Below are 24,551 nucleotides of genomic sequence, written 5' to 3'. Positions count from 1 at the left end.
AACTATTAGAGTTGAGATTGCCAGGAATAATGTTGCAAGAGCAGCTATGTCAGTTGGTACACCAGCTCCACCAATCAGAAGACCAGCTCCACCAATCACAAGTCTAGCTCCATCAGTTGCTAGACCAGCTTCATCTGGTGCAAGAGGTGCTCTATCAGAAGCATCAGTTGTAGCTGTTGAGACAGTTGAGCAAGAAACTCTGGCTGCTTTGGATGATGACTCTGACGGTGGAAGTGACTTTGAGATATATGACAGTGACTTTGATGCAGAGGATGGAGATGATGATCTGTTCATTGATAATGTGGATAACAGTGTGAATGACAACAATGAGAGAGATGTGTTTGTAGAAACTGAAAATGAAGATCCACTAGATGACAGAGACCTGCATTTGGTAGATGATGAAAGGCAGCAGCTGCAGCTAAAGTTCAAGAGATTTAATCCATAGGTTGACATGGATTCTCCAGTATTTAAAATAGGGATGAAGTTTGCAGACATGGAGGAGGTTAGGCAAGCAGTCAATGCATACAACGTCAGAAACAAAGTGAAGATAAGGAAAATAAAAAATAATAGAGCAAGAGTTCATGCTGTTTGTGATGAAGGGTGTCCATGGTTTCTCAAGGTTGGCACTGATTTCAAGAGATCAGGTGGTTTTGTGATAACTGCTTATGAAGATGAGACATGTGTGAGAGAGTCTATGAAATGAGGGCACTTACTTCTAGGTTTCTATGCAAGAAGTTCATTGATGAATTCAGGGACAGCCAAAAAATGGATTTGCAAACATTTGCTGCTAAGGTGCAAAGAGAGTTCAATATGTGCCCTGATGATACGTCCCAAACGTATCTATAATTTCTTATGTTCCATGCTACTTTATTGATGATACTCACATGTTTTATACACATTATATGTCATTATTATGCATTTTCCGGCACTAACCTATTGACGAGATGCCGAAGAGCCAGTTGCTGTTTTCTGCTGTATTTGGTTTCAGAAATCCTAGTAAGGAAATATTCTCGGAATTGGACGAAATCAACGCCCAGGGGCCTATTTTTCCACGAAGCTTCCAGAAGTCCGAAGAGGAAACGAAGTGGGGCCACGAGGTGGCCACACAACAGGGTGGCGCGGCCCAAGCCCTGGCCGCGCCGGCCTACTGTGTGGGCCCCTCGTGACGCGCCTTGACCTGCCCTTCCGCCTACATATAGTCTTCGTCGCGAAACCCCCAGTACCGAGAGCCACGATACGGAAAACCTTCCAGAGACGCAGCCGCCGCCAATCCCATCTCGGGGGATTCAGGAGATCGCCTCCGGCACCCTGCCGGAGAGGGGAATCATCTCCTGGAGGTCTCTTCATCGCCATGATCGCCTCCGGATCGATGTGTGAGTAGTTCACCCCTGGACTATGGGTCCATAGCAGTAGCTAGATGGTTGTCTTCTCCTCATTGTGCTATCATGTTAGATCTTGTGAGCTGCCTATCATGATCAAGATCATCTATTTGTAATGCTACATGTTGTGTTTGTTGGGATCCGATGAATATTGAATACTATGTCAAGTTGATTATCAATCTATCATATATGTTGTTTATGTTCTTGCATGCTCTCCGTTGCTAGTAGAGGCTCTGGCCAAGTTGATACTTGTGACTCCAAGAGGGAGTATTTATGCTCGATAGTGGGTTCATGCCTCCATTAAATGCAGGACGATGTGAGAAAGTTCTAAGGTTGTGGATGTGTTGTTGCCACTAGGGATAAAACATCGATGCTTTGTCTAAGGATATTTGTGTTGATTACATTACGCACCATACTTAATGCAATTGTCTGTTGCTTGCAACTTAATACCGGAAGGGGTTCGGATGATAACTTGAAAGTGGACTTTTTAGGCATAGATGCATGCTGGATAGCGGTCTATGTACTTTGTCGTAATGCCCTGATTAAATCCCATAGTACTCATCATGATATTTGTATGTGCATTGTTATGCCTTCTTTATTTGTCAATTGCCCAACTGTAATTTGTTCACCCAACATGATATTTATCTTATGGGAGAGACACCACTACTGAACTGTTGACCCCGGTCCTATTCTTTACATCTGAAATACAATCTACTGCAATTGTTCTTTACTGTTCTTCGCAAACAACCATCATCATCCACACAATACGTTTAATCCTTTGTTACAGCAAGCCGGTGAGATTGACAACCTCACTGTTACGTTGGGGCAAAGTACTTTGATTGTGTTGTGCAGGTTCCACGTTGGCGCCGGAATCCCTGGTGTTGCGCCACACTACACTCCGCCGCCATCAACCTTCAACGTGCTTCTTGGCTCCTACTGGTTCGATAAACCTTGGTTTCTTACTGAGGGAAACTTGCTTCTATACGCATCATACCTTCCACTTGGGGTTCCCAACGGACGTGTGCTTTACGCGTATCAAGCTAAATTTCTGGCGCCGTTGCCGGGGAACGAAGAAAAGTTACACCACAAAGATTTCTAACTCCCACGTCAACTACACGCCAGCAAGCTAAATTTCTGGCGCCGTTGCCGGGGAGATCAAGACACGCTGCAAGGGGAGTCTCCACTTCCAATCTCTTTACTTTGTTTTTGTCTTGCTTTATTTTATTTACTACTTTGTTTGCTGCACTAAAACAAAACACAAAAAATATAGTTGCTAGTTGATGCGTGTAGTTGACACGTCCGTTGGGAACCCCAAGAGGAAGGTGTGATGCGCACAGTAGCAAGTTTCCCTCAGTAAGAAACCAAGGTTTAATCGAACCAGTAGGAGTCAAGAAGCACGTTGAAGGTTGATGGTGGCGGAATGTAGTGCGGCGCAACACCAGGGATTCCGGCGCCAACGTGGAACCTGCACAACACAACCAAAGAACTTTGCCCCAACGTAACAGCGAGGTTGTCAATCTCACCGGCTTGCTGTAAACAAAGGATTAACTGTATTGTGTGGAAGATGATTTTTTGCGAAGAACAGTAACGAACAAGTATTGCAGTAGATTGTATTTCAGATGTAAAGAATAGACCGGGGTCCACAGTTCACTAGCGGTGTCTCTCCCATAAGATAAATAGCATGTTGGGTGAACGAATTACAGTTGGGCAATTGACAAATAAAGAAGGCATAACAATGCACATACATATATCATGATGAGTACTATGAGATTTAATCAGGGCATTACGACAAAGTACATAGACCGCCATCCAGCATGCATCTATGCCTAAAAAGTCCACTTTCAGGTTATCATCCGAACCCCTTCCGGTATTAAGTTGCAAGCAACAGACAATTGCATTAAGTATGGTGCGTAATGTAATCAACACAAATATCCTTAGACAAAGCATAGATGTTTTTTCCCTAGTGGCAACAGCACATCCACAACCTTAGAACTTTCTGTCACTGTCCTAGATTTAATGGAGGCATGAACCCACTATCGAGCATAAATACTCCCTCTTGGAGTCACAAGTATCAACTTGGCCAGAGCCTCTACTAGCAACGGAGAGCATGCAAGAACATAAACAACTCATATATGATAGATTGATAATCAACTTGACATAGTATTCAATATCCATCGGATCCCAACAAACACAACATGTAGGATTACAAAGAAACGATCTTGATCATGATAGGTAGCTCACAAGATCGAGCATGATAGCACAATTAGGAGAAGACGACCATCTAGCTACTGCTATGGACCCATGGTCCAGAGGTGAACTACTCACACATCAATCCGGAGGCGATCATGGCGATGAAGAGTCCTCCGGGAGATGATTCCCCTCTCCGGCAGGGTGCCGGAGGCGATCTCCTGAATCCCCCGAGATGGGATTGGCGGCGGCGGCGTCTCTGGAAGGTTTTCCGTATCGTGGCTCTCGGTACTGGGGGTTTCGCGACGGAGGCTTTAAGTAGGCGGAAGGGCAGGTTAGGGGGCCACACGAGGGACCCACACAACAGGCCGGCGCGGCCAAGGACGCGCCGCCCTAATGTGTGGCCGCCTCGTGGCCCCACTTCTTATCCTCTTCGGTCTTCTGGAAGCTTCGTGTGAAAATAGGACCCTGGGCGTTGATTTCGTCCAATTCCGAGAATATTTCCTTACTAGGATTTCTGAAACAAAAAACAGCAGAAAACAACAACTGGCTCTTCGGCATCTCGTCAATAGGTTAGTGCCGGAAAATGCATAATAACGACATATAATGTGTATAAAACATGTGAGTATCATCATAAAAGTAGCATGGAACATAAGAAATTATAGATACGTTTGGGACGTATCAAGCATCCCCAAGCTTAGTTCCTACTCGCCCTCGAGTAGGTAAACAATAACAAAGATAATTTCTGAAGTGACATGCTATCATAATCTTAATCAATACTATTGTAAAGCACATGAGATGAATGCAGCGATTCGAAGCAATGATGAAGATAATGAGTAAACAAATGAATCATATAGCAAAGACTTTTCATGAATAGTACTTTCAAGACAAGCATCAATAAGACTTGCATAAGAGTTACTCATAAAGCAATAAATTCAAAGTAGAAAGCTTTGAAGCAACACAAAGGAAGATATAAGTTTCAGCGGTTGCTTTCAACTTCAACATATTTATCTCATGGATAATTGTCAACACAAAGTAATATAACAAGTGCAATAGGTAAACATGTAAGAATCAATGCACACAGTTTACACAAGTGTTTGCTTCTGGGATAGAAAGAATAGGTAAACTGACTCAACAATGAAGTAGAAGAATGGCCCTTCGCAGAGGGAAGCATGGATTACTATTTTTGTGCTAGAGCTTTTCATTTTGAAAACAAGAAACAATTTTGTCAACGGTAGTAATAAATCATATGTGTTATGTATAAGACATCCTATAAGTTGCAAGCCTCATGCATAGTATACTAATAGTGCTCGAACCTTGTCCTAATTAGCTTGGATTAACACGGATTATCATTGCATAGCATATGTTTCAACCAAGTGTCACAAAGGGGTACCTCTATGCCGCCTGTACAAAGGTCTAAGGAGAAAGTTCGCATTGGATTTCTCGCTTTTGATTATTCTCAACTTAGACACCCATACCGGGACAACATAGACAACAGATAATGGACTCCTATTTTAATGCTTAAGCATTCAACAACAGGTAATATTCTCATAAGAGATTGAGGTTTTATGTCCACACTGAAACTTCCACCATGATTCATGGCTTTAGTTAGCGGCCCAATGTTCTTCTCTAACAATATGCATACCCATTTGATCATGAAAATCTCCCTTACTTTAGACAAGACGAACATGCATAGCAACTCACATGATATTCAACAAAGGTAAAAGTTGATGGCGTCCCCAGAAAACATGGTTACCGCTCAACAAGCAACTTACTAAGAAATAAGACACATAAGTACATATTCTTCAGCACGATAGTTTTTAAGCTATTTTGTCCCATGAGCTATATATTGTAAAGGCAAAGAATGGAATTTTAAAGGTAGCACTCAAGTAATGTACTTTGGAATGGCGGAGAAATACCATGTGGTAGGTAGGTATGGTGGACACAAATGGCATAGTTTTGGCTCAAGGATTTGGATGCACGAGAAGAATCCCTCTCAATACAAGGCTAGGCTAGCAAGGTTGTTTGAAGCAAACTCAAGTATAAATGGTGCAGCAAGACTCACATATAAACATATTGTAAGCATTATAAGACTTTACATCATCTCCTTGTTGTTCAAACACCTCAACCAGAAAATATCTAGACTTAGAGAGAACAATCATGCAAACCAAATTTTAACATGCTCTATGTAGTTATTCATTAATGGGTACAAGGTACATGATGCAAGAGCTTAAACAAGATCTATATGAGCACAACAATTGCCAAGTATCACATTATTCAAGACATTATACGAATTACCACATGCAGCATTTTCCGTTTCCAACCATATATCAATGAATGAGGTAGTTCAACTTTCGCAATGAACATTAAAGATAAAGCTAAGAACACATGTGTTCATACGAAACAGCGGAGCGTAATATCTCCAATATAAAGAATGCTAGGATCCGACTTTATTCAAACAAAACAAAACTAAAGCAAACAGACGCTCCAAGTAAAGCACATAAGATGTGACTGAATAAAAATATAGTTTCATTAGAGGAACCTGATAATGTTGTCGATGAAGAAGGGGATGCCTTGGGCATCCCCAAGCTTAGATGCTTGGGTCTTCTTAAAATATGCAGGGATGAACCACGGGGGCATCCCCAAGCTTTGACTTTTCACTCTTCTTGATCATATTGTATCATCCTCCTCTCTTGATCCTTGAAAACTTCCTCCACACCAAACTCGAAACAAACTCATTAGAGGGTCAGTGCATAATTCATATATTCAGAGGTGACATAATCATTCTTAATACTTCTGAACATTGCACAAAGCTACTGAAAGTTAATGGAACAAAGAAATCCATCAAACATAGCAAAACAGGCAATGCGAAATAAAAGGCAGAATCTGTCAAAACAGAACAGTCCGTAAAGACGAATTTTAAAATGGCACCATACTTGCTCAGATGAAAATGCCCAAATTGAATGAAAGTTGCGTACATATCTGAGGATCACGCACGTAAATTGGCAGATTTTTCTGAGTTACCTACAGAGAATTCTGCCCAGATTCGTGACAGCAAGAAATCTGTTCCTGCGCAGTAATCCAAATCTAGTATTGACTTTACTATCAAAGACTTTACTTGGCACAACAATGCAATAAAATAAAGATAAGAAGAGGTTTCTACAGTAGTAACAACTTCCAAGACACAACAAAACAGTAACAAAATAAAAACATGGGTTATCTCCCAAGAAGTTCTTTCTTTATAGCCATTAAGATGGGCTCAGCAATTTTAATGATGCTCGCGCAAGAAATAAGAGTTGAAGCAAAAGAGAGCATCAAGAAGCAAATTCAAAACACATTTAAGCCTAACCCACTTCCTATGAAAAGGAATCTTGTAAGGGAACAAGTACTGAAAGCACAAAGCAACAAACATAGAAAGGCAACACAAGCGCACCTTCAAGATTCTCAACACAAAGAGGGGAAACTTAATATTATTAAGATGCATATAACCATGTTTCCCTCTCTCATAATAACTTTCAGTAGCATCATTGATGAAATCCACAATATAAATATCACATGAAACATTCTTATCATGAGCTACATGCATAAAATTATTACTCTCCACATAAGCATAGTCATTACCATTAATTGTAGTGGGAGCAAATTCAATAAGATAGCTATCATTATTATTCTCATCACCATAATCATCATATATAGGAGGCATATTGTAATCATAATTAATTTTCTCCTCAATAGTAGGTGGACTGAAAATATGATAGTCATCATTGTAATCATCATATATAAGAGTTAAAGTATCATCAAAGTAAATTTTCTCTTCCATGCTTGGGGGACTAAAAATATCATGCTCCTCAAAACCAGCTTCCCGAAGCTTAGAATTTTCCATAGCATTAGCAACAATGGTGTTCAAAGTATTCATACTAATAACATTGCCATTAGCACGCATATAAAGTTCCATAGGTTTTTTAATTTTTTCTTCAAACACCTCATGTCCTAACTCAAGATAAATACTATAAAGATCTCTAATATTTTTGTTGTTTTCCATTAAGCCTAACTAGTGAAATCACTCAACTTAGTGTTCTCAGGAGTATTCATTTCAGCAGTAGTAAATAAAGCAAACTAAATAAAGTAAATGCAAGTAACTAATTTTTTGTGTTTTTGATATGGAGAACAAGACAGTAAATAAAGTAAAAATAGCAACTAATTTTTTGTGTGTTTTGTTTTAGTGCAGCAAACAAAGTAGTAAATAAAGTAAAGCAAGACAAAAACAAAGTAAAGATATTGGAAGTGGAGACTCCCCTTGCAGCGTGTCTTGATCTCCCCGGCAAGAACGGCGCCGAGGAAATTTCTTTGTTGCGTGGGAGTTGGTAATTTTCGTGGTGTAGCTTTTCTTCAGTTCCCCGGCAACGGCGCCAGAAATTTGCTTGATGCGTGTAGTTGACACGTCCGTTGGGAACCCCAAGAGGAAGGTGTGATGCGCACAGTAGCAAGTTTACCTCAGTAAGAAACCAAGGTTTAATCGAACCAGTAGGAGTCAAGAAGCACGTTGAAGGTTGATGGTGGCGGAATGTAGTGCGGCGCAACACCAGGGATTCCGGCGCCAACGTGGAACCTGCACAACACAACCAAAGAACTTTGCCCCAACGTTACAGCGAGGTTGTCAATCTCACCGGCTTGCTGTAAACAAAGGATTAACCGTATTGTGTGGAAGATGATTGTTTGCGAAGAACAGTAAAGAACAAGTATTGCAGTAGATTGTATTTCAGATGTAAAGAATAGACCGGGGTCCACAGTTCACTAGCGGTGTCTCTCCCATAAGATAAGTAGCATGTTGGGTGAACGAATTACAGTTGGGCAATTGACAAATAAAGAAGGCATAACGATGCACATACATATATCATGATGAGTACTATGAGATTTAATCAGGGCATTACGACAAAGTACATAGACCGCCATCCGGCATGCATCTATGCCTAAAAAGTCCACTTTCAGGTTATCATCCGAACCCCTTCCGGTATTAAGTTGCAAGCAACAGACAATTGCATTAAGTATGGTGCGTAATGTAATCAACACAAATATCCTTAGACAAAGCATCGATGTTTTTATCCCTAGTGGCAACAACACATCCACAACCTTAGAACTTTCTGTCACTGTCCCAGATTTAATGGAGGCATGAACCCACTATCGAGCATAAATACTCCCTCTTGGAGTCACAAGTATCAACTTGGCCAGAGCCTCTACTAGCAACGGAGAGCATGCAAGAACATAAACAACTCATATATGATAGATTGATAATCAACTTGACATAGTATTCAATATCCATCGGATCCCAACAAACACAACATGTAGGATTACAAAGAAACGATCTTGATCATGATATGCAGCTCACAAGATCGAGCATGATAGCACAATTAGGAGAAGATGACCATCTAGCTACTGCTATGGACCCATGGTCCAGGGGTGAACTACTCACACATCAATCCGGAGGCGATCATGGCGATGAAGAGTCCTCCGGGAGATGATTCCCCTCTCCGGCAGGGTGCCGGAGGCGATCTCCTGAATCCCCCGAGATGGGATTGGCGGCGGCGGCGTCTCTGGAAGGTTTTCCGTATCGTGGCTCTCGGTACTGGGGGTTTCGCGACGGAGGCTTTAAGTAGGCGGAAGGGCAGGTCAGGGGGCCACACGAGGGACCCACACAACAGGCCGGCGCGGCCAAGGCCCAGGCCGCGCCGCCCTAGTGTGTGGCCGCCTCGTGGCCCCACTTCTTATCCTCTTCGGTCTTCTGGAAGCTTCGTGTGAAAATAGGACCCTGGGCGTTGATTTCGTCCAATTCCGAGAATATTTCCTTACTAGGATTTCTGAAACCAAAAACAGCAGAAAAACAAGAATCGGCTCTTCGACATCTCGTCAATAGGTTAGTGCCGGAAAATGCATAATAACGACATATAATGTGTATAAAACATGTGAGTATCATCATAAAAGTAGCATGGAACATAAGAAATTATAGATACGTTTGGGACTTATCACTAGTTTTACTTTATTTACTGTCTTGTTCTCCATATCAAAAACACACAAAAATTAGTTACTTGCATTTACTTTATCTAGTTTGCTTTATTTACTATTGCTAAAATGAATACTCCTGAAAACACTAAGTTGTGTGACTTCACAAACACTAATAATAATGATTTCTTATGCACACCTATTGCTCCACCTGCTACTACAGCAGAATTCTTTGAAATTAAACCTGCTTTACTGAATCTTGTTATGAGAGAGGAATTTTCTGGTGTTAGTTCTGATGATGCTGCTGCCCATCTTAATAATTTTGTTGAACTATGTGAAATGCAAAAGTATAAGGATGTAGATGGTGATATTATAAAATTGAAATTGTTTCCTTTCTCCTTAAGAGGAAGAGCTAAAGATTGGTTGCTATCTTTGCCTAAGAATAGTATTGATTCATGAACTAAATGTAAGGATGCTTTTATTGGTAGATATTATCCTCCCGCTAAAATTATATCTTTGAGAAGTAGCATAATGAATTTTAAGCAATTGGATAATGAACATGTTGCTCAAGCATGGGAGAGAATGAAATCTTTGGTAAAGAATTGCCCAACCCATGGACTAACTACTTGGATGATCATCCAAACCTTCTATGCAGGATTGAATTTTTCTTCGCGGAACCTATTGGATTCAGCTGCTGGAGGTACCTTTATGTCCATCACCTTGGGGGTGGCTACAAAGCTTCTTGATGATATGATGGTCAATTACTCTGAATGGCACACGGAAAGAGCTCCACAAGGTAAGAAGGTAAATTCTGTCGAAGAAACCTCCTCCTTGAGCGATAAGATTGATGTGATTATGTCTATGCTGGTGAATGGTAGATCTAATGTGGATCCAAATAATGTTCCTTTAGCTTCACTGGTTGCCCAAGAAGAAAATGTTGATGTGAACTTCATTAAAAATAATAATTTCAACAACAATGCTTATAGGAACAATTTTGGTAACAACTATAGGCCATATCCTTCTGCTAATGGTAATGGTTATGGTAATTCTTATGGTAATTCTTACAACAATAATAGGAGTGTACCTCCTGGTCTTGAAGCCATGCTTAAAGAATTTATTAGTACACAAACTGCTTTTAACAAATCTGTTGAGGAAAAGCTTGATAAAATTGATATTCTTGCTTCTAAGGTTGATAGACTTGCCTCTGATGTTGATCTTTTAAAATTGAAAGTTATGCCTAATAAGGATAATAAAAATAAGATTGTTACTACATCAAATGCCATCCAAGTTAGAATTAATGAGAATATAAGATTGATGGCTGAATTGCATGCTAGGTGGGAAAGAGAAGAAAATGAAAAACTAGCTAAAGAGAATAATGTAGCTAAAGTTTGGACTATTACCACCACTAGTAATGATAATGATTCACATGTTGCTAAACCTCCTACTATCAATGGTAAAATAATTGGTGTTGGCAATGTTTCTACTCCTAGTGCAAAGCGTGCAAAATTACCTTAAATTGCTAAAACTGCTGAAACTGATAAAACTGCTGAAATTTTTCAAAACGTTGGGGACAATGATTCCATTGCTGTAGGTCATAATGATTTAGACTTTGATGATTGTCACATCTCTGAAGTTATAAAGTTCTTACAAAAACTTGCTAAAAGTCCCAATGCTAGCGCTATAAATTTGGCCTTTACAAAACATATTACAAATGCTCTCATAAAAGCTAGAGAAGAGAAACTAAAACTTGAAACTTCTATTCCTAGGAAGTTAGAAGATGGTTGGGAGCCCATCATTAAGATGAGGGTCAATGATTTTGATTGTAATGCTTTATGTGATCTTGGTGCAAGTATTTCCGTTATGCCTAAGAAAATCTATGATATGCTTGACTTGCCACCATTGAAAATTGTTATTTGGATGTTAATCTTGCTGGTAATGCTATAAAGAAACCTTTGGGGAGGATTGATAATGTTCGTATTATGGTTAACAATAACCTTGTCCCCGTTGATTTTGTTGTCTTGGATATTGAATGCAATGCATCTTGTCCCATTATTTTGGGAAGACCTTTTCTTCGAACTGTTGGTGCTACCATTGATATGAAGGAAGGTAATATTAAATATCAATTTCCTCTCAAGAAAGGTATGGAACACTTGCCTAGAAAGAGAATGAAGTTACCTTATGATTCTATTATTAGAACAAATTATGATGTCGATGCTTCATCTCTTGATAATACTTGATTCACACTTTCTGCGCCTAGCTGAAAGGCGTTAAAGAAAAGCGCTTATGGGAGACAACCCATGATTTTACTACAGTACTTTTGTTTTATATTTGAGTCTTGGAAGTTGTTACTACTGTAGCAACCTCTCCTTATCTTTATTTTATTGCATTGTTGTGCCAAGTAAAGTCTTTGATAGTAAAGTCAATACTAGATTTGGATTACTGCGTAGAAACAGATTTCTTGCTGTCACGAATTTGGGTATGGTTCTCTGTGGGTAGCTCAGAAAAATCTGCCAATTTACGTGCATGATCCTCAGATATGTACGCAACTTTCATTCAATTTGAGATTTTTCATCTGAGCAAGTTAAGTGCCCCATAAAAATTCGTCTTTACGGACTGTTCTGTTTTGACAGATTCTGCCTTTTATTTCGCATTGCATGTTTTGCTATGTTTGATGGATTTCTTTGTTCCATTAACTTTCAGTAGCTTTGTGCAATGTCCAGAAGTGTTAAGAATGATTATGTCACCTCTGAATATATGAATTATGCACTGACCCTCTAATGAGTTTGTTTTAAGTTTGGTGTGGAGGAAGTTTTCAAGGGTCAAGAGAGGAGGATGATACAATATGATCAAGAAGAGTGAAGAGTTTAAGCTTGGGGATGCCCCCGTGGTTCATCCCTGCATATTTTAAGAAGACCCAAGCGTCTAAGCTTGGGGACGCCCAAGGCATCCCTTCTTCATCGACAACTTATCAGGTCACCTCTAGTGAAACTATATTTTTATTCCGTCACATCTTATGTGCTTTGCTTGGAGCGTCTGTTTGTTTTTTGTTTTTGTTTTGTTTGAATAAGATCAGATCCTAGCATTCTTTGTGTGGGAGAGAGACACGCTCCGCTGTTTCGTATGAACACATATGTTCTTAGCTTTATCTTTAATGTTCATTGTGAAAGTTGGACTATTTCATTCATTGCTATATGGTTGGAAACGGAAAATGCCGCATGTGGTAAATGGTATAATGTCTTGAATAATGTGATACTTGGCAATTGTTGTGCTCATATAGATCATGTTTAAGCTCTTGCATCATGTACCTTGTACCTATTAATGAATAATTACATAGAGCTTGTTAAAATTTGGTTTGCATGATTGATCTCTAGAGTCTAGATATTTTCTAGTTAAGGTGTTTGAACAACAAGGTGACAATGTAAAGTCTTATAATGCTTACAATATGTTCATATGTGAGCTTTGCTGCACCTTTTATACTTGAGTTTGCTTCAAACAACCTTGCTAGCCTAGCCTTGTATTGAGAGGGATTCTTCTCGTGCATCCAAATCCTTGAGCCAAATACTATGCCATTTGTGTCCACCATACCTACCTACCACATGGTATTTCTCCGCCATTCCAAAGTATATTACTTGAGTGCTACCTTTAAAACTTCTATTCTTTGCCTTTACAATATATAGCTCATGGGACAAATAGCCTTAAAAACTATTGTGGTGAAGAATATGTACTTATGTATCTTATTTCTTAATAAGTTGCTTGTTGAACGGTAACCATGTTTCTGGGGACGCCATCAACTTTACCTTTGTTGAATATCATGTGAGTTGCTATGCATGTTCGTCTTGTCTGAAGTAAGGGCGATTTTCATGATCAAATGGTTTGAGTATGCATACTGTTAGAGAAGAACATTGGGCCGCTAACTAAAGCCATGATTCATGGTGGAAGTTTCAGTTTGGACACAAATCCTCAATCTCTTATGAGAATATTAACTGTTGTTGAATGCTTATGCATTAAAGAGAAGTCCATTATCTGTTGTCTATGTTGTCCCGGTATGGATGTCTAAGTTGAGAATAATCAAAAGCGAGAAATCCAATGCGAACTTTCTCCTTAGACCTTTGTACAGGCGGCATAGAGGTACCCCTTTGTGACACTTGATTGAAACATATGCTATGCAATGATAATCCGTGTTAATCCAAGCTAATTAGGACAAGGTGCGAGCACTATTAGTATACTATGCATGAGGCTTGCAACTTATAGGATGTCTTATACATAACACATATGATTTATTACTACCGTTGACAAAATTGTTTCTTGTTTTCAAAATGAAAAGCTCTAGCACAAAAATAGTAATCCATGCTTCCCTCTGCGAAGGGCCATTCTTCTACTTTATTGTTGAGTCAGTTTACCTATTCTTTCTATCCCAGAAGCAAACACTTGTGTAAACTGTGTGCATTGATTCTTACATGTTTACCTATTGCACTTGTTATATTACTTTGTGTTGACAATTATCCATGAGATAAATATGTTGAAGTTGAAAGCAACCGCTGAAACTTATATCTTCCTTTGTGTTGCTTCAATGCCTTTACTTTGAATTTATTGCTTTATGAGTAACTCTTATGCAAGTCTTATTGATGCTTGTCTTGAAAGTACTATTCATGAAAAGTCTTCGCTATATGTGTTATCACCAGAATTTGACCGAGCCAGAGGTGGGCCGCGATCAAGATGAACTTGAAGAATATACATGGAAGAATTACGTGAATCGGCCTATTATGCTGAGTTTGGGCTAGTTTGCCTTTGTATCTGTAACATATTAGGATACGTGTCGGTTAGTTAGAATTTTACCCGTGCACGGTTAGGTGCACGTCTAAGTTAGAAAGTCCCCTGGACTATAAATATGTATCTAGGGTTTATGGAATAAACAACAACCAACGTTCAACCAACCAAATCAATCTCGGCGCATCGCCAACTCCTTCGTCTCGAGGGTTTCTACCGGTAAGCAACATGCTGCCTAGATCGCATCTTGCGATCTAGGCAGCACAAGCTCCACGTTGTTCATGCGTTGCTCGTACTGAAGCCTTGTTGATGGCGAGCAACATAGTTATCATAGATGTGTTAGGGTTAGCATAGTTCTTCGCGTACCATGCTATCGTAGTGCAACCCTTGCATGTCTAGCCGCCCTTACACCTATCTTAGGTGTAGGGGCGGCACCCCGCTTGATCATTATTTAGTAGATCTGATCCGTTACGGTTGCTCCTTGTTCATCAAGGATTAGTTTAATATCTGCAATAGTTAGGCCTTACAAGGGGCTGGAGGATCCAGCGGCACGTAGGGTGTCGTCTGCTAGTCCTAGACAGGATGTTCCGGGGATCAACCTCGTGTTGGTTTTTAGGCCTTGTCTAGGATGGAAACTACGATCACCGTGCGTGGCCGCGAGGCCCAATCCTGAGTAGGATGATCCGATTATGTGGTGAAAACCCTAAATCGTCGTAGATCTAATTAGCTTTATCTTGATCAAGCAGGACCACCATATATTCGTGCACCCCGTACGAATCATGGGTGGATCGGCTCCTTGAGCCGATTCACAGGATAACTTTGAGAGCCGATCGAGGCTCGTATTTAATGTTTACGTGTATGCCATGCAGAAACTAAGCGAGGCATCTCCATCACCTTCACGACCAGGTATAGGTCAGGTGGCACGCCCTTGCAATCAGCATCGGACGTGTGACCAGAAGGCTTTGCGGGCCGTCGCTCGGAGGGACCTCAGCCAGCCGCAGCTCTAGGTTGTTCCCGGCTCTACGGTGTTGCCCGTCGCTGCCCGCCGGTGGGTTTCGGACGTCAACACATTTCGGCACGCCCGGTGGGACAAGCTTCTACATCAACCACATCGCCATCTACATCCGAGATGGCGGACGGCACGCCGATCACATACGAGGATCGACCGACGAGCTCAAGAAGAAGTATGATGAGATCAAAGTCATCCTGTAAGCCGACCTCATAGGCTCTTTCCACATAACCCGTTCACATGGCATCTGGTGGAAGGGGTTCTCGCCTCATGGTGCACTATATGGGATAGACCTCTCTGCCCCGTCGGAGGAACGCACCAGGTCCCTGCGGCGGAGATCAACTACTTGGTGGCTCACTCGCTACACCGCCACTCGAGAACCTGGTAAACACGTTGGAGCGTGTCGCTCTTCGCGTGATCCAGGAGATCATGAGGCACCGTACTCGCCGTCGGGACCAGCTCTTGGGACGCATCAAGGAGAGTTGCCACTCCGGTCCCGTCCACCGCTGCCATTTGCGTTGGCAGCACCGAAGTGCCGGCTTCACCGGCATTCGTCGTCTACAAGATCGGTGGTGACCCTAGTGACTACCAGTTCTTGCCTCGAGGCGCCTAAGGAGATCCCTCACGGGTACACGTGCACGTATGTGCCGGTTGTGGTAACCGGGCACTCACAAACCAGGCCACAACATCGGGGACTTCGGGAAAACAGGAGGGACGTCGCCGACAGATCTTGAGAAGCGGACGTGGCTAACTAAGTATGCCACCCCGACGAACCTCCGTAGCTCAGCTCCTGCGGTTGGCTCAGAGCTGGAAAAGCAAACATGGCTGGCTAAGTACGCCACCCCGGCGAATCTTCAGAGTTCAACTCCTGCAGCCAGCACAGCGGATTAGATCAGTACCATACTGAGAGATCAGTTCGGCATGGTGCCGAAAAGGAGGGCAATCGGCTATTCCAAGCCATACCCCGACGACTACGAGATGATCCCGCTACCACCTAAATATCGGCTCCCTGATTTCTCCAAATTCAGTGGATCAGATGGTTCCAGCTCCATCGAGCACGTAGGCCGATATTTGGCACAACTAGGGCCGGCTTCAGTGTCGGATCAACTACGTGTGAGGCTCTTCTCACAGTCCCTCACGGGATCGGCTTTCGGGTGGTACACCTCGTTGCCACCAGACTCCATCCGGACTTGGAAGCAGTTGGAAGAACAGTTCCATATGCGGTACCATTCGAGAGGCTTCCGAGTCCGGCATTGCCGATCTAGCACAACTACGTCGAAGCGCGGAGAAAGCGTGACAGAATACATCCAGCGCTTCAGAATCTTAGGAACCGATGTTATTCGGTTCGTATAACTGAAAAGGAAGCGATCGAGTTGGCAGTCGCGGGCCTCGCCCCACCGCTCAACGACATGGCCTCCCAAGCGAGACTATCCCTCAACGGCGCACATGGTTCAGAAATCGTCGGCATATGAACAGCGCCACCGGACTGCACCAGACAAATTCAAGCGTGCAGTAGTCCTGGTCGATGCAGAGGAAGACGAAGTTTCTGCGGGAGATCAAGAGGTAGCAGTGGCTGAATGGACTCGGGGAGGAACCCCCGTGTCCTGCAAATGGGTAAAGCCACCAGGCCCGCCCCGGGGGTTTGATTTTGACGTGACCAAAACTGAGCAAATCTTCGACCTCCTGCTCAAGGAGAAGCAGTTGACGATTCCTGAAGGTCTCAAATTCCCCACGGTGCAAGAGCTGAACGGAAAGCCATACTGCAAATGGCACAACTCGCTCTCCCATGCCACCAACGACTGCAGGGTATGGCGTCAGCACATCCAAGCGGCGATAGAAAAAGGGCGTCTAATTTTCAACCAGTACGCCATGAAGGTCGACACCCAGCCCTTCCCCGCCGTTAACATGGTAGAATGCACTTACCCTGAAGGTTGCCAGCCAGGATCCTCGTGCAGCATCAACATGGTAGGACCTGGGCACCACTCTGGCAAAGATGGAGACGAGGGCAGCTGCTCTCGTAGCGAGGACACAGAGGAGGCCGCTCCACGCGATCGGCTCCGTCATGATGGCAAGCGCTACGTCACAGAGGGAGAAGTGAAGAACATGAGATATCAGCGACCCCTCTCTGATCACCTCCTCAACAAATATGTGAGTCAGTATGACCAACGCCGACCATCCAGCAATGATGATGAAAGAGATCGTCTGGCTAGAGAAGCCAGAAGACATCGTCGGCATGATCGCGATGAGGAGGAGCACGAGCGCCGTGCCAAAGAAAAATCAAGGGAGCAAGACGACAACGACAGGCACTGGGACTGCCCCTTCTTCAGACACTGCTGGGATTCAGGAATGAGCCGATTGCCCACAATCGGCAATTGCCCAGAATGCAACCAGAAGAAGAAGGAGGCAGCCAACATATCTGTGTTCAGGCGCTTAGGGCCTCTCCCGCCACAAAGCAAACGCGCTGAGTCCCCTCGGTGGGCAGATCTCGAGGATTCAGAAGACGAGGGACAAGAAGAAGAAGACAGGTACCACCGGCCAAGGTGGTGCCCTGATGGACTCAGCCGTTCACAAAAGCGCAGGGTTCAGCGATTGCGCGGCCTGGAGGAAGCCGAAAGGTTATACTTGCATACACTAAGGAAGGCACGACCTGATCTGGCTGCGAAAGTTCAGCGAACCCTGGACGAAGAGGGTCGTCCACGGAAAATGGAGTGGCGCCCCAAGCAAAGGAAAGCCGATGATGAAACATCGGCTGGCACAAACATGGTGTTCATCCTCCCTTCGGAGTTCAGTGCTCCGAGTTAGACGAGGCACCCGTGGCACAACTTGATCGCGGCCCACGGCCGGTTATCTTTGAGAAGCCACGAGAAAGAAGCTACAGACATCTGAAGGCCCTGTACTTGCGAGGTTACATCGATGGGAGGCCTGTAAATAAGATGCTGGTGGACACCGGAGCGGCAGTCAACATCATGCCGTACTCTATGCTACGTCGGCTGGGTCGCTCTAGCTCAGATTTAATCAAGACCAACGTGACATTGAGCGATTTCAACGGCCAAGCGTCTGACGCACAAGGTGTTCTGAACGTGGATCTGACCGTAGGAAGGAAAACTATCCCTACAACGTTCTTCATCATCGATAGCACGAGCACTTATGCTGTTCTGCTAGGAAGAGATTGGATCCACGCCAACTGCTGCATTCCCTCCACGATGCACCAATGCATAATATAGTGGGATGGAGATGAGGTAGAGGTCGTCCAGGCAGATGACTCAGCCGAAATTTCAACGGCTGGCATGAACGCATGGGAAGCAGCAGGCCAAGAACCCCTCTCAGGTATCAATTTGGACGACTGCGAGCGCATCGACGTGACGAAGGGAAGGGTTAAGCTGGTTTTATCCACTGGTCTGACCATGTAGCTGAAACAAAGCGATGAGCAAACGTGGCAAGGCTGATCCTTGTGATCGGCCCCAAAAATCTATGAAGGGACGTTACAGAACCTTCAGTCAGCACTTCAATCAATATGGAGGCCGATCCCAGCAATCGGCCAAAATTATCCTCACCACATGTTCTACTCGTGTTCGTCCTTGATCCTATCAGGAGCCGATGTGCGAATTACAGAGCCGATATCTGCCATTCCCTGACAGATTCGGCTCGGGGGGCACCTAAACACGATGAACATGGGAATAGGTGCAGGAGAACATGTGTGCAGTGAAATATTCGGGCCGATAGGAGAAAATCGGCCAGTAAAAAAAAAATTTACAGCCGATGCAAGGGCATCGACTTTAGAACTAAGAAACAAAGCCGATGCGCAGCCATCGACTCTAGTGCAATTACACGAGGTTTACCGGATCTCCACCAAATCCAGTTCAGCTGTGAGGCCCTCTGCTTCTTCGCGGGGGTAAAACAATGAGAACTTCTTCAGCTGCTTTGAGCCGATCCGGGTTCCTGAACCTTCTTGTTGAGGATTCTCGACCTTTGGTACTAGTTCAGCTGTGTCGACAGAAGGGGTATATCGGCTTTCTAAGGAGGAAAGGTGATCGGCTTGGGTGCGTCCTCTCTGACATTCTCGCCTCGAGTTAGGCTCGGGGGGCAGCAGGCCTGGTGGATGCTCTGTTTAAGAGCCGATGGGGGTACCATCGGCTGGTCTTTCGTCGCCACCTTCTTCACAAATGATGAGTATTAAAGAAGACCATTAGGTTTGGTTGGAAGAATTCAAAGGCTTCCCTGAAGATTCTACATTATCCACCAGATTTCAAAATCATCAGTTGAAGGATGGAAGGGTGAATTTTAAAGGACCGATGCGTTGCTATCGGCTCATTACGCATTGGCAAAGGGGACAAATCGGCAAGATCAGTATGAGAAGAAATCGGCTAAATTAAACTCAAAGGAAATCGGCAAGATCAAATTGGGGAAAGTTCTTCATTGATAGATTTCTTACATAAAGAGCTGATTGCTCTCAAAAGGAAGTACTAGGGGATACATTGCCCCATCTACTACTACTGGTCCTATACTAGAGGTCCTATCTACGGGCCGTCGCTGCCCTCGTCGTCGCCGTCGTCGCCGCTGTCGGCGCTGCTCCCGGCGGGCTCGTCGTCGCTCCAATGGCCGCCGACCGGGCCCTCATTGTCCTCGTCCTCTTCGTCAGCATCGTCGTCGTCGCTGTCGAAGTCGCTGAGGTTCCCCAGCCAGGGGCAGAACCGCTTGGCCGGCGGCTCGTCGAAGGAGGTGTCGTCCTCCTCCTCCTCCTCTTCTTCCTCCTCCACCTCCTCGGGAGAGGTGAAGTCGCAGGAGAAGCGGTCGTCGTCGCTCTCCTCCTCCGTTTCCCCGCTGGCGAGGAAGCGGAGGTCGCTCTCCCCGTCGGTCAGGGACTTGTCGTCCTCCGACCAGATGGAGAAGTCATGGCTAGACTCCTCCCCGGCCTCAATGGCGCGGCGGGTGTTGGCTGCGTGGACCTCCGCCGGGTTCGGTTCCGGCGTCGGCTCGCGGGAGGAAGAGGACTGGGTGGAAAGATCCGATGAGGCAGAGGAGGAAGAAGACATGGTGGCACAGGAGGGTTTTTGGAGTGCTAATGCGAAGAAGATGCGGAAATAAACTGTGCGGAGCGGTTAAATAAAAGGGGATATAGTGGAAATTCAATGCCACAGCAGTTTCCGAGGAAGTGGTGCCTAAAAAAAAAACTGCCAGGTCACGCGGAGAAGTTGAGAAGGCAAGGCATCATGATGACGGATACTGCAACGGTTCTGCCACGACATGACCCGACGAAGGAAAAGCAGAGTGATTTTGGAATTACCAATTCCAAAACCAGGGGGGCATGTGTTATCACCAGAATTTGACCGAGCCAGAGGTGGGCCGCGATCAAGATGAACTTGAAGAATATACATGGAAGAATTACGTGAATCGGCCTATTATGCTGAGTTTGGGCTAGTTTGCCTTTGTATCTGTAACATATTAGGATACGTGTCGGTTAGTTAGAATTTTACCCGTGCACGGTTAGGTGCACGTCTAAGTTAGAAAGTCCCCTGGACTATAAATATGTATCTAGGGTTTATGGAATAAACAACAACCAACGTTCAACCAACCAAATCAATCTCGGCGCATCGCCAACTCCTTCGTCTCGAGGGTTTCTACCGGTAAGCAACATGCTGCCTAGATCGCATCTTGCGATCTAGGCAGCACAAGCTCCACGTTGTTCATTCGTTGCTCGTACTGAAGCCTTGTTGATGGCGAGCAACGTAGTTATCATAGATGTGTTAGGGTTAGCATAGTTCTTCGCGTACCATGCTATCGTAGTGCAACCCTTGCATGTCTAGCCGCCCTTACACCTATCTTAGGTGTAGGGGCGGCACCCCGCTTGATCATTATTTAGTAGATCTGATCCGTTACGGTTGCTCCTTGTTCATCAAGGATTAGTTTAATATCTGCAATAGTTAGGCCTTACAAGGGGCTGTAGGATCCAGCGGCACGTAGGGTGTCGTCTGCTAGTCCTAGACAGGATGTTCCGGGGATCAACCTCGTGTTGGTTTTTAGGCCTTGTCTAGGATCGGCTTACGATCACCGTGCATGGCCGCGAGGCCCAATCCTGAGTAGGATGATCCGATTATGCGGTGAAAACCCTAAATCGTCGTAGATCTAATTAGCTTTATCTTGATCAAGCAGGACCACCATATATTCGTGCACCCCGTACGAATCATGGGTGGATCGGCTCCTTGAGCCGATTCACAGGATAACCTGAGAGCCGATCGAGGCTCGTATTTAATGTTTACGTGTATGCCATGCAGGAAACTAAGCGAGGCATCTCCATCACCTTCCTGACCAGGTATAGGTCAGGTGGCACGCCCTTGCAATCAGCATCGGACGTGTGACCAGAATGCTTTGCGGGCCGTCGCTCGGAGGGACCTCAGCCAGCCGCAGCTCTAGGTTGTTCCCGGCTCTACGGTGTTGCCCGTCGCTGCCCGCCGGTGGGTTTCGGACGTCAACAATATGATTCATTTGTTTACTCATTATCTTCATCATTGCTTCGAATCGCTGCATTCATCTCATATGCTTACAATAGTATGATCAGGATTATGATAGCATGTCACTTCAGAAATTATCTTTGTTATCGTTTACCTACTCGAGGGCGAGTAGGAACTAAGCTTGGGGATGCTTGATACGTCCCAAACGTATCTATAATTTCTTATGTTTCATGCTACTTTATTGATGATACTCACATGTTTTATACACATTATATGTCATTATTATGCATTTTCCGGCACTAACCTATTGACGAGATGCCGAAGAGCCGATTCTTTGTTTTCTGCTGTTTTTGGTTTCAGAAATCCTAGTAAGGAAATATTCTCGGAATTGGACGAAATCAACGCCCAGGGGCCTATTTTTCCACGAAGCTTCCAGAAGTCCGAAGAGGAAACGAAGTGGGGCCACGATGTGGCCACACAACAGGGCGGCGCGGCCCAAGCCCTGGCCGCGCCGGCCTACTGTGTGGGCCCCTCGTGACGCCCCTTGACCTGCCCTTCCGCCTACATATAGTCTTCGTCGCGAAACCCCCAGTACCGAGAGCCACGATACGGAAAACCTTCCAGAGACGCAGCCGCCGCCAATCCCATCTCGGGGGATTCAGGAGATCGCCTCCGGCACCCTGCCGGAGAAGGGAATCATCTCCCGGAGGTCTCTTCATCGCCATGATCGCCTCCGGATCGATGTGTGAGTAGTTCACCCCTGGACTATGGGTCCATAGCAGTAGCTAGATGGTTGTCTTCTCCTCATTGTGCTATCATGTTAGATCTTGTGAGCTGCCTATCATGATCAAGATCATCTATTTGTAATGCTACATGTTGTGTTTGTTGGGATCCGATGAATATTGAATACTATGTCAAGTTGATTATCAATCTATCATATATGTTGTTTATGTTCTTGCATGCTCTCCGTTGCTAGTAGAGGCTTTGGCCAAGTTGATACTTGTGACTCCAAGAGGGAGTATTTATGCTCGATAGTGGGTTCATGCCTCCATTAAATCTGGGACAGTGACAGAAAGTTCTAGGTTGTGGATGTGTTGTTGCCACTAGGGATAAAACATCGATGCTTTGTCTAAGGATATTTGTGTTGATTACATTACGCACCATACTTAATGCAATTGTCTGTTGCTTGCAACTTAATACCGGAAGGGGTTCGGATGATAGCCTGAAAGTGGACTTTTTAGGCATAGATGCATGCTGGATAGCGGTCTATGTACTTTGTCGTAATGCCCTAATTAAATCTCATAGTACTCATCATGATATTTGTATGTGCATTGTTATGCCTTCTTTATTTGTCAATTGCCCAACTGTAATTTGTTCACCCAACATGCTATTTATCTTATGGGAGAGACACCACTAGTGAACTGTGGACCCCGGTCCTATTCTTTACATCTGAAATACAATCTACTGCAATTGTTCTTTACTGTTCTTCGCAAACAACCATCATCATCCACACAATACGTTTAATCCTTTGTTACAGCAAGCCGGTGAGATTGACAACCTCACTGTTACGTTGGGGCAAAGTACTTTGATTGTGTTGTGCAGGTTCCACGTTGGCGCCGGAATCCCTGGTGTTGCGCCGCACTACACTCCGCCGCCATCAACCTTCAACGTGCTTCTTGGCTCCTACTGGTTCGATAAACCTTGGTTTCTTACTGAGGGAAACTTGCTTCTATACGCATCATACCTTCCACTTGGGGTTCCCAACGGACGTGTGGTTTACGCGTATCACCTGACAGGTGGAAGCTTGGAAGAGCAAGAAAAGAAGCTCTGTTGGAAATCCATGGCAATGAGGAAGCAAAATTCAGTGTACTAAGGGATTATGGCCAAGAGCTAAAGAGAGCTAATCCAGGCTCTACATTTTTCCTATCAACTAATTCTGTAAAAGATCCTACCACTGGCATTGTCAAGGAGCATTTGGCAACAATGTATTGGTCTTATGATGGCTGCAAAAGAATTTTTCTCAGTGGATGCAGGCCACTAATTTGCATTGATGGTTGCCACATTAAGACAAGGTACAAGGGAGTACTGTTAACTGCAATTGGCATTGACCCAAATGACTGCATTTTTCCCATTGCAATGGGCATGGTTGAGGTAGAATGCACAAGTGCATGGGAGTGGTTTCTGACAACCTTGAGGGATGACTTGAACATCAGTAACACATCTTGCTGGACTATAATGAGTGATAGGCAGAAGGGACTGATTAATGCAGTCCAGAAGGTTTTCCCTGATGCTGAGCATAGATTTTGTGTTAGGCGTATGATTCAAAATTTCCAGAAGGCAAGCCATAGAGGAGAAACACTTAAGAATGACATGTGGGCAATTGCTAGATCAACAAACATTGCACAATGGCAGAAAAATATGGACAAGCTCAAAGTGGATAGTGAGGAAGCATATGAGTGGGTAGAAGAACTTCAGCCAAACACTTGGATCAAGGCATTCTTCTCAGATTTTTGCAAGTGTGACATGCTTCTCAATAACCACTCTGAAATTTTCAACAGCTACATATTGGCAGCTAGAGAAAATCATGTGTTGTCCATGCTTGACATGCTTTTCCACAAGCAAATGTAGAGAAACTTGTCAAAACAGATGGATGCAGCAAAATGGCATGGAAGGATCTGTCCTAAAATCAAGAAGAAAATGGACAAGTTAATTGAATGGAGTTTGAATTGCATTGTTAAACCAGCAGGAAATCACCTATTCTCT

The 24,551-nt window shown here is 44.1% G+C and overlaps 1 protein-coding gene across 1 annotated transcript; it reads left to right on the top strand.

The window, feature by feature from the left end:
* The first annotated feature begins 493 nt into the window (after window positions 1–493).
* Window positions 494–24,416, top strand: LOC139830227 (protein FAR-RED IMPAIRED RESPONSE 1-like). Its single transcript, XM_071818233.1, has 2 exons — window positions 494–690; window positions 23,585–24,416. Exons 1-2 carry the CDS (start codon window positions 494–496, stop codon window positions 24,414–24,416), a joined length of 1,029 nt encoding a protein of 342 aa, XP_071674334.1.
* Window positions 24,417–24,551: the final 135 nt, after the last annotated feature.

The sequence above is a fragment of the Lolium perenne genome, chromosome 4, assembly GCF_019359855.2.
Source record: "Lolium perenne isolate Kyuss_39 chromosome 4, Kyuss_2.0, whole genome shotgun sequence".
NCBI lineage: Eukaryota > Viridiplantae > Streptophyta > Magnoliopsida > Poales > Poaceae > Lolium > Lolium perenne.
This window is presented reverse-complemented; position numbering and strand designations above follow the sequence as displayed.